At 40.1% G+C, this 16623-nt stretch overlaps 1 protein-coding gene across 2 annotated transcripts in view; it reads right to left on the bottom strand.

The window, feature by feature from the left end:
• Tmem185a (transmembrane protein 185A) overlaps positions 1–16250 on the bottom strand; it is a 38639-nt gene extending 22389 nt beyond the window's left edge. Inside the window, exon 1 of one of the 2 annotated variants that reach the window (XM_070039602.1) lies at positions 16017–16250. In XM_070039602.1, coding sequence (XP_069895703.1) covers positions 16017–16054 — 38 coding nt within the window. In that variant the 5' untranslated portion in view covers positions 16055–16250. The remainder of the gene's footprint in view (positions 1–16016) is intronic. The other variant, XM_070039603.1, reaches the window with a different exon arrangement.
• Between the last annotated feature and the right edge of the window lie 373 nt (positions 16251–16623).

Below are 16623 nucleotides of genomic sequence, written 5' to 3'. Positions count from 1 at the left end.
ACCATCCCAGCCCGCTTTTCCCATTTTTTTATTAGCATACTTATTTTTTTAGCATACAAGAAGGGCTTTTGCATCCCCAAACTCACCTCCTCAATCACTGTCACTTACTACTCACCTTCTAGAACAACTTCAGCAGATATCAATGCTCTATTTTTATATGTGCAATTAAATTACTTTGGCCATATTCATCCACTTTCGCCCTCTCTATTCACTTATCCCCTCCCACGGGTACCTGCCTCCCCCAACAGAACTCATTTTCCTTTTCTCTCATTTGTTTTTAGTGAGTCTTAATTGTACCAAGAGTTTTCACCAAGATTTTTCAGATGTGCATGTGCTATATGCTAATTAGAATACTACTCTCTATCTCCTTCATTTCTACCACCCTAAAACCCCCCTAGTGATCATGCACTTTAAGAGTGCTTATATCATGTTCATATATAGTTGTAATATATTTCAAAAGTATTCATCCTCTATTTTTTCTCCATCTCTCCCTTCACCTTATTCTCTTGCAGAGTTCCACAGTTAGAATTAGGTTCTATATATGTGTATATATTTTCATATACACACAGACATATTTGTACATACATATATATACATTTCCACGAATATGTTTTTGGCTCTAATTTCCGCAAATGAGAGCAAACACATCTGTTACCTTTTTGACTTTTTGAGTGTGGCTTATCTTTTACATGATAATTTCCAATTCCATCCATCCTCTTGCACAAGACAGAATATCTTTTTTTTCTTTGTAATACTTTTTATGCACTCATTTGTTGTTAGACAACTCAGCTGATTCTACCATTTTGCTATTGTGAACAGTGCTGAAATAAGCATGGCTATTGCTTAACACACCACTGCTTCACACTCAATAGTAATATGGCGGGGTTACGAGGTAGGTCAACTTTAGCAGGATACAAAATCAACATACAAAAATTGGTAGATTTGCTGTATACTAACAATGAATTATCTGAGAAAGAATCAGAAAAACCACCCCATTCATAATAGCCTTAAATTGGACACAATCAATACTCATTAAAGTCCAAATGTTATTCAACAGAAACAGAAAAAATGATCCAAAATTTTGTATGGAAGAATGAAAGACTCAATCACAAGTAAAAATAGCAATACTGGAGTGAATTTATCACAATAATAGACTAATTACACTACAGAGACAGTTTTTTAAGCATGATAATGATATGAAAACAGACACAAAGAGCAATATAACAGAGTTGGAGACTCAAAAATAAAACTGCATGGCCACAACCATCTAATTTTTTTACAAAGAAGCCAAAAAATACACACTGGAGAAAAGATAGCCTCTTCAACAAATGATGCCAGGAAAACAAGATGGAGGCAGAATGAAACTTGACCTTTATCGTCACCCTGTCCAAAACCTGAATCATTTTCCTTCAAGTAGCAGGTTCTCTTCTGCCATTTTCAAAAGAAAACCCTAACTGGAATAACCACGCACTTGTCAGCTAGTTGTCCTTCAAATAAAAATAGTAATCCATGAAAATAGCAGCTTCAAACTGAGGTGCAGAAGTGTTTTTCTTTGACTCAAAACGTCCCACATAAGTATGCAGCAGACTTCCTATTATTCCCATTTGGTCACATGGGATATTAAAACTTGATGTATATTTAAAGGTCAAAGTGAATATGAGATTAATATTTATTTTTTCTGTTTTGGAAGCAGAGATTTTCAAAGGTGTGTTTTGGTGTACAATCCCACGATAACTAGTGTAGTTGGCAGCACTGTCCTGATTCATGTCCGGTTAGCTGCTGTTTGACCCACCACTACCTTTGCCAATTGTTGACACAGAGAAAATGTCAAAGGAAATCGTAGCATTTATTATGAACATAAATTTGACCTTATAGATCAATGGAAAATATCCCAAGGTCCTCTAGGGGTCTATGAAGAAGTCTAAGTCAATTCAAAGAGACTTTTACAAGATGTCACAAAGAATAAGACAGCTAACACTGAATGATGTCAGGGTAAGAATGACTTCATTCTTTAGAGAAGAATAGGAGAAGAATAGGACTCGTGGAGTAGGAGGTACAAAAATTAAGAAAAGGATTTATAAAACACAGTAAAGAGCACAGACAACTTTGTTTTCACTACTTAAAGTACACAAGGTGTTCCAAAATGGAGAAAATCAGAACCAATTTATCAAGCAAAACCTATGGTTATATATATCTTTAGCCAAAAAAAAGTCCTTAAAAACAATTTCTAAAAGCAATCATTGAACTGAAAAATTAGCTGATATAAGGATGATAGATATGAGTCTCAGATAACAGGCAGAAGTAAAACTCTAAGAGTTCTGTAACAAATAAATGGAAGGATAAACATTGGAGCCAAATTTATTGTCTTCTGCAAAAAAAGAGTTTTCTTAATAAGAGAATAGGGAAGTTAATTTTAAAAATAGATATACCAGAATATTTTAAATGTTAGAAAAGTGCTTATCTCAAGGTTTTTGACATAATTTCAAGGGAAACTAAGAGTTTTATGTCTACTACATGAAAAGAAAAAAGAAACAAAAAGGAAACAAGAGGATTCTGGAAGAGGACAAATAATGATATGAAGTGGAATTTGTGACTCATTTACTAGAGTTAGAAGAACATAAATGGGTTGCATGGCCCTAGTGTTTATTTCCTGTATGCTGCCATACAAAACTACCAGAAAAGCCAATGGCCCAAATTTCTTAGCTCAGGAGGTCAGATGTTCAGTATGTATCTCACTCAGCTAACTTGAAGGTGTCAGCAAGGCTTCTGCATTCCTTCTGAATGCTTTGAAAGAATGTTTTCATGCCTTTTCTAGCTTAGATAGGATGCCACATTCTTTAGCAGCCCTTTCGTCCATCTTCAAAGTCAGCACTGGAGAGATCAGTCCTCCTCATCCTGAAACACTCTCACCTTTTCTGTCTCCTGATTATATGATAATTAGAAAATTTAACTCCATCTGCTACCACATATCTCCATATTTCGAGAAATAAGACATGGTATATTTGGGAAGGCCAATTCTTCTGACTACTGCTGTTCTATAAAAAGGAGAAAACAAAAACAAAAACAAAGGTCACTCAGGTGGCTCACACTTACAATCCTAGCTACTCAGGAGGCTGGGATCTGAGAACTGTGGCTTGAAACCACCAGTAGCAGGAAAGCCTGTGATATTTTTTTCCAAATAACTACCATAAAGAGGCAGAAGCAGAGCTATACTTCAAGTGGTAGAGTGCTACCCTTGAGTGAAAAAGCTCAGGGACAACACCTAGGCCCTGAGTTCAAGCTCCAGGATCAGCACATACACAAAAAGAATAAAAGAAGGGATATACATATGTGCAAGATAGATTATACTCAGTAAAGAGTGGAAGCAGACAGACTAGAGACAGAATACATCACAGCAAAGAATTAATACTTATTAGAAAGCACTAATTGCAGAGCTGGGAGGATTATAACTTAATGTTAGGTTCCTTCTTAAATAAGGATTAAGGCTAAAATACAATGCTATTGCAGAATATTTACAACACAAATAAAATATTACAAATCTCCTTGGTTGCTGCCAAAACAAAAGTCAGAGAAAAATGTAACCATTCCAAAAGTTTAAATAAAGTAAAAACTGAACAAAACTGCAACAAGAAACTAATGAACAGTGTTTCTAACAAATTTAGGGAAAAGGTAGCAAGTCAAAATATGGAAATAAAAAACTAAAAGCAGAAGTATATATAACATTATATTATAACCCTCTCTCTTTCTCTCTCTCTATATATATGGATGAAGGGAGAAATCAGAACTGTAGTTCCAGGCCTGCCTGGGCAAAATGTTAGCAAACCCTCAATTTCAATGAACAATCAAGGTGTGGTGGTACAACCCTAAAATTCCAGCTTCTGGAGGTATACAGGTAAGAAAATCACTTTTCAAGGCTGGCCTTGGGTAAAAATTAAAGATCTTATTTGGAAAACACTAAAAGCAAAAGGGACTAGGGTCTTGGTTCAAGAGATAGCAAACACAAAGTCTTCTTCTTTTTTTCCTTTTTAGATTTTCTTTTTTTAATTTTTTCTTGTGAGAATACCGTACAGAGGAGTTACAATTACATGGGCAAGATAATGAGTACATAAATTCAAATCAAAGTACTACCAAAATTAAGAAAAAAAGACAGACAGACAGACAGACAGACAGATAGACAGACAGACAGACAGACAGACAGACAGACACACACACACACACACACACACACGAAGATAATGAGTACATAAATTCAAATCAAAGTACTACCAAAATTAAGAAAAAAAGACAGACAGACAGACAGACAGACAGACAGACAGACAGACAGACACACACACACACACACACACACACACACACACACACACACACACACACACACACACACACACACACACACACACACACACACACACACACACACACACACACACACACACACACACCAGCTAAGGAAAACTTACTGTTTCTTCAAAAAGTAGTCGAAATTTAAAGTACATAATGCATATATATATACATACATATACACGTTATTCTTTAAATTTGGGGGGAAAGAAATTTTATCTCAATTAAACTAAAATATTTCATAGCTAACTTTTTATTTGACTCAGTAACAAGTAAGAAATACAAAGCCTGACTGGCAAGAGAAAGATGCTGGTAACACAGAGGCAAGAAAACTTTTTTTTAAGTCAAGTTAGAGCCTAAACTACTTTGAATTATTTTCCAAAAAACAGACGAGTATCCCAGTACAGGTTTTCCTTAATTCTCTACAAACTAGAGGTTCAACTCATGATGCTCTAGACTTAACCACTACTTCCAAATTTGGGGGGATTTTTCCCAATTATATCTGTCTCTGTTGCTTTCTTGTCACTACAACAATATACCCCAGATTGGGTATTTTCTAAAGAACAGAAGTTCTGGAGGCTGGGAGGTCCAGAAGGATGGCACTGGCATCTGTGTGTGCTCAGCATTGGGTGAGAATCTACTTGCTGCTGTATCAAACATGGTTCAGGCATCACATGGGAAGACAGGGCAAGCTGCCAGCTTGGGTCTCCCTTCCTTTTCGTATAAGACACTTATAGCACAGCAGAGTGTGTCTTATAGGGTCATGGTGTCTTATAAGGTCATGGGTGCCTCACCCACATGAACTCCTCTAATCCTGGTTACTTCCCAAAAGGAGTAGTAGAACCTTGGGCTCCACTTCCAGATACCACTGACACATGACTATTTGGAGGATACATTCAAATCATAGAATTCTTCTCTTACCCCCTCCCCAAATTAATGTACCTCACACAATGCAAATTTCATGCATTCTATCCCAATGGCCTCCCAAAGTCTTAAGTTATCCCAGTATCAACCCAAAAGTCCAACTGTAACCCCTCTGTACATCACTTTGACAATTATATATATATATATATATATATATATATATATATATATATATATATAATTTGGACATATATATATATGTCCAAAGTTTCATCTAAGTCAGACATGGGTGAAACTAAGGTATGACTCACCTTGAGGAAGTTACCTATAAGCCTGTCAATCTAAACAAGTTACCTATTTTCAAAATACTGTGGTAAGACAAGAATAAAACAGCCATTTTAAAAGGTATAAATTAAAAATAAGTCCAAAACCCAATAAAGCAGAAATTAAGCGCTGACTATAGAATTATCCTTGACACCACATGCTGCTTTAACAAGTAGCGTAAGCTACACTTGGGGCTGCTTGGGCCCTAGCTGGAATGTCAAGGAGCACTATGCCAGAATTGGAGGAGCAGAGATTCAAAGTGGTCCTAGGCAGTAAGCCTGTGGCCAGTGCTTTACATTTGACTCCTAAAACCATTCTGTCCTCTTAGACTTGTGGGTCTGTGATGGGAAAAGAAGCCTTAATGATCTTGAAAATGTCATTCGAGTCTTTCTCCTATTGTCTCAATAAGTCACCCAATCTGAACCTGGTCTACTTAGCAGCTAACAGTCACCTGTCCACACTCTTGGTTTCCTCTCCAGAAAAATGTTCTTTCATTCTCTATCACACTGTTACACAGAATTTCACAAATTTAACTAGTCACTTTTAATTATAAATTGTCTCTTAGTTACCTTTTGCTCTCTCTATTCACTTTGACAAATATTCATGCAATAACCTAAATAACTTGTTGCTTAGAAATTACTTCCACTAAGCTGGCTGCTGGCAGCTCATGCCTGTACTATAATCCTAGCTACTGGGAAGTCTGAGATGTAAGGATCACGGTGTGAAGCAAGCCTGGGCAGGAAAGTCCCTGAGACTGTTATGTCCAATTAACTAGCAAAGAAGCTGAAGGTGGAGCTATGGCTCATGTGGTAAAGCACTAGCCTTGAGTTTAAAAGCTCAGTGACAGGAGCCAGGCTCTGAATTCAAGCCCCAGGTCTGAGACACAAAAAGAAATTACTTCCACCAGATTAACATCATTTATTACTCTTAAATTCTGCATTCTATAAACCTCTAGGCCATGGATACAACGCAGCCAAGTTCTTAACAACTTTGTAATCGGATGGTCTTCTTAGTCCAGGCTCCAAAATCCTCTGCTCCATTTGAGATCTTATCAGTTTTGAAAGGTCTTTAGTGTTCACAGGTCTACCAACATTCTAGTCAAGACCAGGTAATGTGTAAGGTATCACAGACTTTGCCTACTCTTCTCCTGAGCATTGAGCAGAATTGTCCTTAACACTGCATTCTCAGCAATACAGAATTTCTCTAATATTTGATTCAAAACTGTTCTAGCCTATAGATATTACTTAGTTCCAAAGCCACTTCCACATTTTTTAGGTATTTGTACAGCAATGCTTCACTCCTGACACAAAATTTCAGTTCTAATAACTTCCATTTAGGATAACCTACCTAAGCATAAGGGAGAAACTGATTTCTTATTTCAGATGCTAGTCAAAATTCTCTTATACTTTCAGGAACATAGAACGGGCCTTCTTGCTGCACCATAATATAGAAGAGAGGCCGGGCACCAGTGGCTCATGCCTGTAATCCTAGCTACTCAGGAGGCTGAGATCTGAGGATCACAGTTCAAAGCCAGCCCTGGCAGGAAAGTCCCTGAGACTCTTCTCTCCAATAAACCACCAGAAAACAGAAGTGGTGCTGTGGCTCAAGTGGTGGAGAACTAGCCTTGAGCTGAAGAGCTGAAGGACAGTGCCCAGACCCAGAGTTCAAGCCCCATGACTGACAAAAAAAATAAAATTATACACACACACACACACACACACACACACACACACACACACACACACACACACACACACACAAAGGAAGATAGGGCAAGTATGCTAGCTTGGATCTCACCACTTATAAAATAATTAATGCCATGATTAGTACTCTATTCTCATAATCCTATCTAATCCTAATTGTCTCTCAATGGCTCTACTTTCAAATACTATTACCATATTAATTTGGGGGGGGTCTGATCGTGGGGCCTGAACTCTGGGCCTGGACGCTGTCCCTCAGCTCTTCAACTCAAGGCTAGCACTCTACCACTTGAGCCACAGCGCCACTTCTGGCTTTTTTTTTCTTTTTGCTTATGTGGTGCTGAGGAATCGAACCCAGGGCCTCATCCATGCAAGGCAAGCAATCTACTACTGAGCCACCTTCCCAGCCCCCTACCATATTAATTTTTGGATTAGGTTTCCAACACATGAAATTTGGGAGGAAACAAACTAGCGATATCTTAAGAAAGACTTACCTGTGAATCAATAATGTTAGTACATTATTAATGAGTAGTATAACATGAACTAGACCTTATAGTTTTCTGCTCAGGCTGAAATTCCTTTTGCTCAATTTGATGGGGAGAAGAACAGAGGGAATGTAGCAAAAACATTACCTCTGTGTAAAAGGTCTAATATTTGTTTTGTACAAATCAAAAACTGCAGCTGAAAGCTGGCTGCCAGTGGCTCCTGCCTGTAATTCTAGCTACTCAGGTGGCTGAGATCTGAGGATCAAAGTTTGAAGCCATCCCAGGTAGGAAGTCGATGAGATCCTCATTTCCAATTAACCACTAAAAATCCAGAAGTAGAGCTGTGGCTCAAGTGTTAGGGCTCTATCCTTGAACACAAAAAGCTCCTAGGCCCTGAGTTCAAGCCCCCAGTACCAGCACAAAACAACTGAGATCTGAAAGCTGGAAGTAGAGACATTGGCTCAAGTGGCAGAGTGCTAGCCATGATCAAAAAGGCCAACCAAGGGCAAGAGTCCCTAAGTTCAAGCCCCAGTACCAGAAAAAAAAGCAAAATGTAGCTGGACTCTTTAGATCCATCAGGTTTCTCTACTGGAAGCTGCTGGCTTGACGGAAGCCTGTACAAATGCACAGAGACACACACACACACACACACACACACACACACACACACACACACACACACACACACACACACACACACACACACACACACACACACACACACACACACGGCTTGATGTAATGGCTCCAATTGGCATACTAGTAAACTGATATTCTCACAAACTGTTAAAAATGGACTATACTTCCTACACTGGGCAGAATGTTGCTAAGCAAATTTAAAATTTTGAGCAGAAAATTTAACTGGCTTTAATTTGTAAAGACAAAAAAGTTTAAGGGCACATAATTAGTAGATATCTTTTAAAAGTACAAAATAAGGTATTAAAAAGCACAAAATCCAAATGAAACCAAATCAATCTTAAGAAAGAATAGAAAGAGCCCACACTAGTGGGTAGATGCACTTCTAAGTTCCTTATCTGCCATTTCTCACTCTGTGGTTTTAGGTGAATTATTTCCCCTAAGTTTATCTAGTTATTTCTCATGCACTTAGGAAAGTGGTATATGAAAGCACTAGGTGAATGATATAATGAATCTATTATACAATTTAATTATTATAGTTCTGGTAGTATTAGGAAATAGGAAATTGTCATACTGTTGTAACAATCCCATTTAGAAATCATTTTTCTCACTATGAGTTCGCAGGAAAGGATGGATTAATTATTAGTTATAAAGTATCTATCTCCAGAGTTCAAATCACAGCTTTTATTTGAAATTCTAGTCAGCATATACAAATATGAACCAGGATCAGTTAAAGCAATTAGAAATCTCTAACGTCAATGTAAGTAAGATTAACTCCCATAGTCTTAGGAAATGAACACTCCTCCAAAATCTTCTGCCTTTCCCCTAAAACAAGGACTTTGTATTAGTACACGTCTCAATTTGAGTTTTACCCAACATCTATTCATTCAACACATTTAGTCAGCACCTCAAAATCCTGGCCCTTGAACAGCAGCCAAGAAAAAAAAAACACATGCAGCTATCAAAGTAGTAAGAATGCTAATTTCAAAAGCATAAGTTTTACACTTGTATTGCTTTAAGTAGCCCCTTTGGGAGGCAGTGAACTGAATTCCACTATGTCATTGCTTAAACCATCTTTGGATCCTTCCTCATAGAATTGCCTTGAGAGCCTGCAGGCTATTATTTTGAATATCCAAAATGGTGCCAAACCTTCTCAAGAGTGGATTTCAGTTTTGTAAACTGCCCAAAGTCAGCCACAGCCAAGTGTAGTGAATAAGATACATGATCAAATCAGGGGGCAGTATTTTGATTCAAAATACTACATGATTATAATATAATGAGACAGATTTTCTTATATGAGTTGTAAAACCAGTTCTAAAGGGAATTTCAGATGAGTAACAAGGAATATGAGCAATGGAATAGGTGTGTGTGTATATACATCAATATCATATATTATAACATTATATAAACCTAATATATATATATGTGTGTGTGCATACATGTGGATACGTGTACAAACATATATTTGTATATATAGATATTTGTGTATATATATTTGAAGAAACTAGAATATTATAAAATATTTTTTAATTTAGTTCTCTAAATAACATTCCTTATTTGGATATACAACCTCAAATTTAAGGTCTGTTTTATTAATCATTTACAATTCATGAACAGAATGTCTCCTAGCATCCTGGACTTGCTATGGGAAGAAAAGGCTGTCTGTCACTAAATGAGAGAGGCAGCACTGACTAGGTTGATGGAGCCCAGATTTCAAAATACTGACCGGAATTAAAATCCTGACTTGTTTCCTTACTGCCTATGTGACTTAAGGGAAGTCATAAGCCTTCTAAAATTCTCTAAAATGAGGCTGATATCTAACTTGTAAGGTAGTTGTAAAAAGAAGAGACAATGATGCTGGACACCAGTAACTCATGCCTGTAATCCTAGCTAAGATCTGAGGATTGCAATTCAAAGTCAGCCTGGGTAAGAAAGACCATGAAGATCCCATCTCTAATTAACTACCCAAAAACCTTGAAGTAGAGTTGTGGCTCAAAAGATAGGAATGAAAAAGCGCAAGGACAGTGCCCAGGCCTTGAAGTCAACCATCAGGACACACACACACACACACACACACACACACACACACACACACACACACACACACACACACACACACACACACACACACACACACACACACACACACACACACTAGACACAATGCATACAAAGTTTATATGTTGTGTCTAGCACAAGGTAGGTACTCATTAAGTCATAGCTATGAATAATAACCATCAACCAGTAAATCCAAGATAATTTTCTAACTACAGGTGGCTTAACATGGCAGAACAGAAAAGCCATCATTTCAGTAATGAGTAGTTCATTAACAGTACTGACAATACATTCATGCTGACCAAAATTCATCATCAACTAGGTTTGAACACTGAAAAGGGGCTACATCCCTTTTATTCTTGTACTCAGAGCACCAAGCATATCTCTTCGCACATGGTAGGAACCTGGGAACTGTTCCATGAATGATGCTTTAAAGATAATTTACAAAACACAAAGGTCAGGTAGCTGCCTTTTATAATCAACCAAATTCAACAATCACATTTATTTTTGCTGATTTCAAATAAAAGAAGATAATTTATATAATCCACAGAATGGTTTCAGAAGAGGTGATACATACATATTGACAAATGTCAGGCACTGATTGCTCACACTTATAATCCTAACTATTCAGGAGGCTGAGATCCGAGGACCAATAGTGGAAGCTACTCTGGGCAGAAAAGTCTGAGAGACTTTATGTACAATGAACCAGCAAAAAAAAAAAAATAGAAGAAGAAAAAGAAGAGGAGGAGGAGGAGGAGGAGGAGGAGGAGGAGGAGGAGGAGGAGGAGGAGGAGGAGGAGGAGGAGGAGGAGGAGGAGGAGGAGGAGGAGGAGGAGGAGAAGGAGGAGGAGGAGGGAGGAGGAAAGGAAATACTAGAGGTGTGATTCAAGTAGTAGAGTGCCAGTTGTGAGCAAGCCAAATAACACTATGAGGACCTGAGTTCAAGCCCTGGTGCTGGCACACACATAAAAGAAGTTTCAAACACACTGACCTCATCAGTCCTCCATGCTCACTCAAGTTTCATTATGAAAACCCCAGAGAGGCATTTCTCAATCTTTTCCTCCTAGTCCAGCACACCTGAGAGAAAGCTCTCACAGCCTTCCAGTGCTGCCTGGCTGTTTACTAAGTCAACAATTCCATGAGAGTGGTAGAAAATCCAAGATCTTGGGCTAAAGACTTAAATTTCTTCTTCTCTGAAGGAGAAATAACAATCACCAATATACAAATGAAGACATGTTCAACATCTTTAGCCATAAAAGAAATACAAATCAAAATAACATTAAGATTCCACCTCACCCCATTTAGAATGGCCATTATCAAGAAAACTGATAATAACAGAGCCTGGCAGGGATGTGGCCAAATGGAACACTTACTACACTGTTGGTGTGAATGTAAACTTGTTCAACCAGTCTGGAAAGCAGTATGGAGGTTTCCTCAAAAGACTAATCATAGAGCTTCCGTATGACCCAGCAATGCCACTCCTTGGCATTTCTCCAAATGATTAGAAACAAGACCACACTAAAGCGACCAGCACAACCATGTTCGCTGCAGAATTATTTACCATAGCTAACATATGGAGCCAACCCAGATGCCCCTCAGTAGATGAATGGATCAAGAAAATGTGGTATATACACACAATGGAATTCTATGCCTCCATCAGAAAGAATTACATCGAACCATTCATAAGGAAATGGAAAGACTTGGAAAAAATTATATTAAACGAAGCAAGCCAGACAAAGAAACACAGCCTGCAGAGTTTCTCTCATTCTAGAATATGCCTATGATATCTTAGCAGAGGATCACAATAGCTCATATGACCATATAAAATGAAGCTTATCAAAATGAACTCCAAGAAATGGAAACAAGAGGTTTTTATAATGTACTGTTTGCAGTTATTTCTTTTTCCTCACCTTTTATTCCCTTTGATTTATGCCCTGTTGTCACTGTTTTTGATTCAGTACCCTTTGTCTTGTATATAAGTTTATATGATTTGGGGAAAGGAAAGGGAAATCACAGAAATGTCTGGACAAAGGGTAACCAATGCAACAGTGATACTCACTAGACACTATGTTGTAAATGAACTTTACAACTTGGGGGAAAGGAGGAAGAAAATGGGGAAGAAAATGAGGGAGGCTAACACTCATCAAAAAGAAATGTACATCCCAGTACCAGTGGCTCACGCCTGTAATCCTAGCTACTCAGGAGGCTGAGATTTGAGGATCGCGGTTCAAAGCCAGCCTGGGTAGGAAAGTCCATGAGACTCTTATCTCCAATAAACCACTAGAAAACCAGAAGTGGTACTGTGGCTCAAGCGGTAGAGCACTCGCCTTGAGCTGAAGAGCACAGGGACAGCTCCCAAGCCCAGAATTCAAGCCCCATGACTGACAAAAAAAAAAAGAAGAAATGTACTCATTACCTGACTTATGTAACCATAATCCTTCTGTACATGATCTTTACAATAAAAAAAGAAAGAAAGAAAATCTAAGATCTTGGGATATTGTCCTGGGTACCCGTTGAAAGCCACCAACTCCTAGATCCCTATCTCCCAGGAATGTCCAGGAATCATATTCTATGAATAGAGTTCATAAGCTATTAAGGAAGTCTCAGACACTGAAGAAAGAACTTCTTTGTGGGTCCAGAATCTGTCAGTACGTCTTAACATCTATAACCAAAAAGCAGTTAGAAAAGAAGTTCATAATCAACCGGTTCTATTGCCAGATGGAAATAGGTAGAGGATAAGCTGGCAGCCCTACACAACTGTTAACACTGTGAATCATTTTCTGTCACTGCAGTTTCCACAGTCTTGGCAATACTGCAGCAGGTTCTGATTCACCAAGACCTGAAATTAGGAATGAAGATCTTGAGCCACAACCTGGCTTGGGAACCAAGCTTTGTGACATATATGTGATTTCCATGATAAAGGTAGCCATTGATTGTTCTTTTAGGCTCTGGAGAGTTATTTACTCATTCATTTCACAAATATTTACTGAGCCAGCTATTATCTCATATGCACAAAGTACAATAATAGTAGAATCATGGCCTTAGCCCTACATCATGTTAAGGGTAGGGGAGAGAGGTATAAATCAAGTAAAACAGACAAATGCAGGGCACAAATAAGTGGTATAAAGGCAGTCTATGGCACAAAAACACAGAATAATGGACCTGTTTGGGTAATTCAGAAAGGCTTCCATGAATTAGAACCTAGTAAGCAGAAATCTTAAGGATAAATAGGAGTCAACTAGCTCAGAGAGAAAGGAAATATTCCCAATAAAGTGAAGAGTGTGTTTGGAGATCCTGGGGTAGAAGAGTGGTTATGAATTGGCTCAGAATTAAAGGCAAGAAGCAAGGCAGCAGCAGCAAGATCTGATGCCCTCGCACAAGGTATTTCCCTCTATATCCATAAGTTTTCTGTCTAGCTGACTGAAAGGCTCTTCTAAGGCAAAAGCACACTGTCAAAAATAAGATGTATCCAGACATGAAACACCATCAGATAAAACCAACTCGCCAATATTACTCATTCAATATCTTCTTGAAACATCTGTAAAGTGCCACTGCTCTCTCCCATTGGCAACTCTGAATCAGGAAAATGACATAGTTAAAAATACCTTAACCATTTTAGGTAGAGACGCATTTTAACCAGGTATAAATCAGGTACAGATAAATATGTTGGTAATTCTTATAAATCTGTTCAGCACAGAATATACTAGTATGGGGAGGAGGGGAGGAAACAGGCTAAGGAAAACATGGTTGAGGGTTTTAACAGTACAGTACTATTTTTCTGTCATGACTGTTAGCCTGAGAGATTATTAGATCTATCTATGGCAAACAAGTTAGGGAACTTTCTGTTTGTAAATCATTTGCAGTCAATCATTAATTCATTCTCACTAGCCTAGTGAGGGATTATACTCAGTCTACAGATTAAATAGATAAGTGGGTTACCCAAGGACATAAAACAAATTCAGCTTTTACATATCTTTCTCATTACACTCTCTGCAAACAATGAAGACACACAAGGCATGTCCAGCTCCAACTGTTCCCTTGCAAACCAAGCTCAACTCCAACAAGCAGAAGGGAAAGGCAATACAGTTAGTTCTCTGGTGTCTACTCTAAATAAATTCCTCTCTGCCAGAGTACCTTCAATGCCAACAATGATAATGACTGCACAGGGAGAGGAGATTGGCACACAATATTAGAATATGAACTCAGAGGAATAAGAGCACCTTGGAAGTCACAATAGCTCATAGCTTAAAATGTCACCAGCTGACATTGATCAAAGTGCTTATTAATTTGCATGTCGAATTGAAACTCCTTTGTACAACACTTAAAGATCATTAAAAAAATAAACAAGTCATCATCCCTAAGGAGACTGCACCCCTAACACATGCACATTCTTCCAAGAGTTTGTTTCATTCCCAACAAGCCGCCAAGATATGTTCTCACAGTTCAGCACTGTACTGTTCAGGAAATCATCTATTTACAGGCCCCTTTTTACTCACATGATGGGAATGCCCAGCATCTGAAGTACCTAGCATGGGACTTAGGACACAAATGGTTTACAGTGTCCGGCTTCCTACTTGGTAATAACAGAAACAGATACCGTCTCCATTGAGTAGAGGCCTTAAGAGATGTATTTGACCAATTCCTTATATTATAGATGGGCCTAAGAAGGGCAGAGAATCATTTGGTTTCCTATGGCCTGATCTCCAATCCAGGTCTGTTGGCTCAGTTTGTTTTCACAGGCATTTCAAAAAGTGCCTACTATGTACTGTAGACCAGGTGGATAGACAGAAGGTGCCAGAAAGGGAGAAGAGAGGAGGTGGGTTCTACTCCAGAGAGCTCACAGCCTAGGGAAGAAAGGAGTTTTAGAAGAGTTGCACAAGTGCAAGTGTATAGACTTGATTCCTTAGCCAGACTTTTCTCCTCACAGTCGACTGGATGTTCTCCATCTGGAAAATAAGGACAGCAATTTCTACTTCCTGCAAATAACGTAGCCAAGACCGGTGGGAAACATGTGTGTAGAATATTATCACGTTCATTCTCCCCCCCCTCCATGCATTATGTAAGATACGGCCATACCCTAACACACACATCAAGGATCTCAGAATGTTTCACACATCAGTTCAACAACAAATCGAGCAAAAGAGGGATGGGCACAAACTGCAGGAAAACCTCAAGGACTGACGGGCTGGAGGAAAGAGCTGGCTGGGGTCAGGGATAGGGGCATCGGACCAAGGGATTGGCCTTCGCACCGAGAATGGGAAGTGAAACTGGAAGTCGAAACGATGGGAACGAGTGGGGTAAGTCGGGATCCCACGGAGGGTGGGCAGGCAGAGAGCAGTAGGCTTCCCGTGGGGAAGGACGGGGCTCCGAGCTGGGCGACTTGGGCCGTGGCCGGGTGCTGTTAGTTGACGCGGGAGGAGCGCGCACACAGCCAAGCGCAGAGGCCCTAAGCTTAGCCCGAGAGCCGCTGGTCCCCATCAGGGGGGTCAGGAAGGGTCCTCGGGCTGCAGCATCTCAGCCGCCTCGCCTCCCCGGAACCCGAGCCCCAGCTCGCGCCCAAGTCCTCCGCCCTCCGGTAGTCCTGGAAACGCGGCCAACGCCAGAGCCTCACCTAGGGTTGAAGTCCTGGAAGAGGCCCCTCAGGTTCATGGCGGAGAACTTCACGGTTGCGTCCGCCTCTTCCCCCCTCCCCCCGCGCCGCACAGCCTGCGCGTTACAGCGGGGTCATGGTGCCAACGCCACCGCGTCCCCGACGACAACGCCGCCGCCCCAAGAAACCTGAGCCGCCGCGCGGGCGCGCGCCCGCGCGCGCGCACACACTCACACACACACACACGCGCACACACACGCACACATACACACGCGCGCGCGCGCGCACACACCCCGCCCCTCCTTGTGGGCTTCCGTAGAGCAACTGCGCATGCGCCCTGAGCCCCTCCCTGAGCTCTCGGCCTCGGGGATGGGCGTTGTTCGGTACTCCAGCTGTCAGCAGAGTACACAGTGGGAGGTGGAGCCAGGGAGATGGAGACCCGGAGTGGAGAACCGAAGAAGGATGCTCACTGGGTGAAGGCGGAAGCACTCCACCTAGTAATCCCGCCCCCCGCCCCTGTAAGGTCTTCCAAGACACCTGTCACCTGGCTTCAAGCTGCTTTCTGGAGTTTTCTCCTGAAACAAGTGAATCTTGGGGCAGGCAAGTTATGGCAATGGGTAAAATGTTG

Source organism: Dipodomys merriami, unplaced genomic scaffold, assembly GCF_024711535.1.
Source record: "Dipodomys merriami isolate MVZ:Mamm:240054 unplaced genomic scaffold, mDipMer1.0.p SCAF_3, whole genome shotgun sequence".
In the NCBI taxonomy this organism is placed as follows: Eukaryota; Metazoa; Chordata; class Mammalia; order Rodentia; family Heteromyidae; genus Dipodomys; species Dipodomys merriami.
The sequence above is the reverse complement of the archived record's forward strand: the minus strand, read 5'-3'. Positions and strand labels throughout refer to the sequence as shown.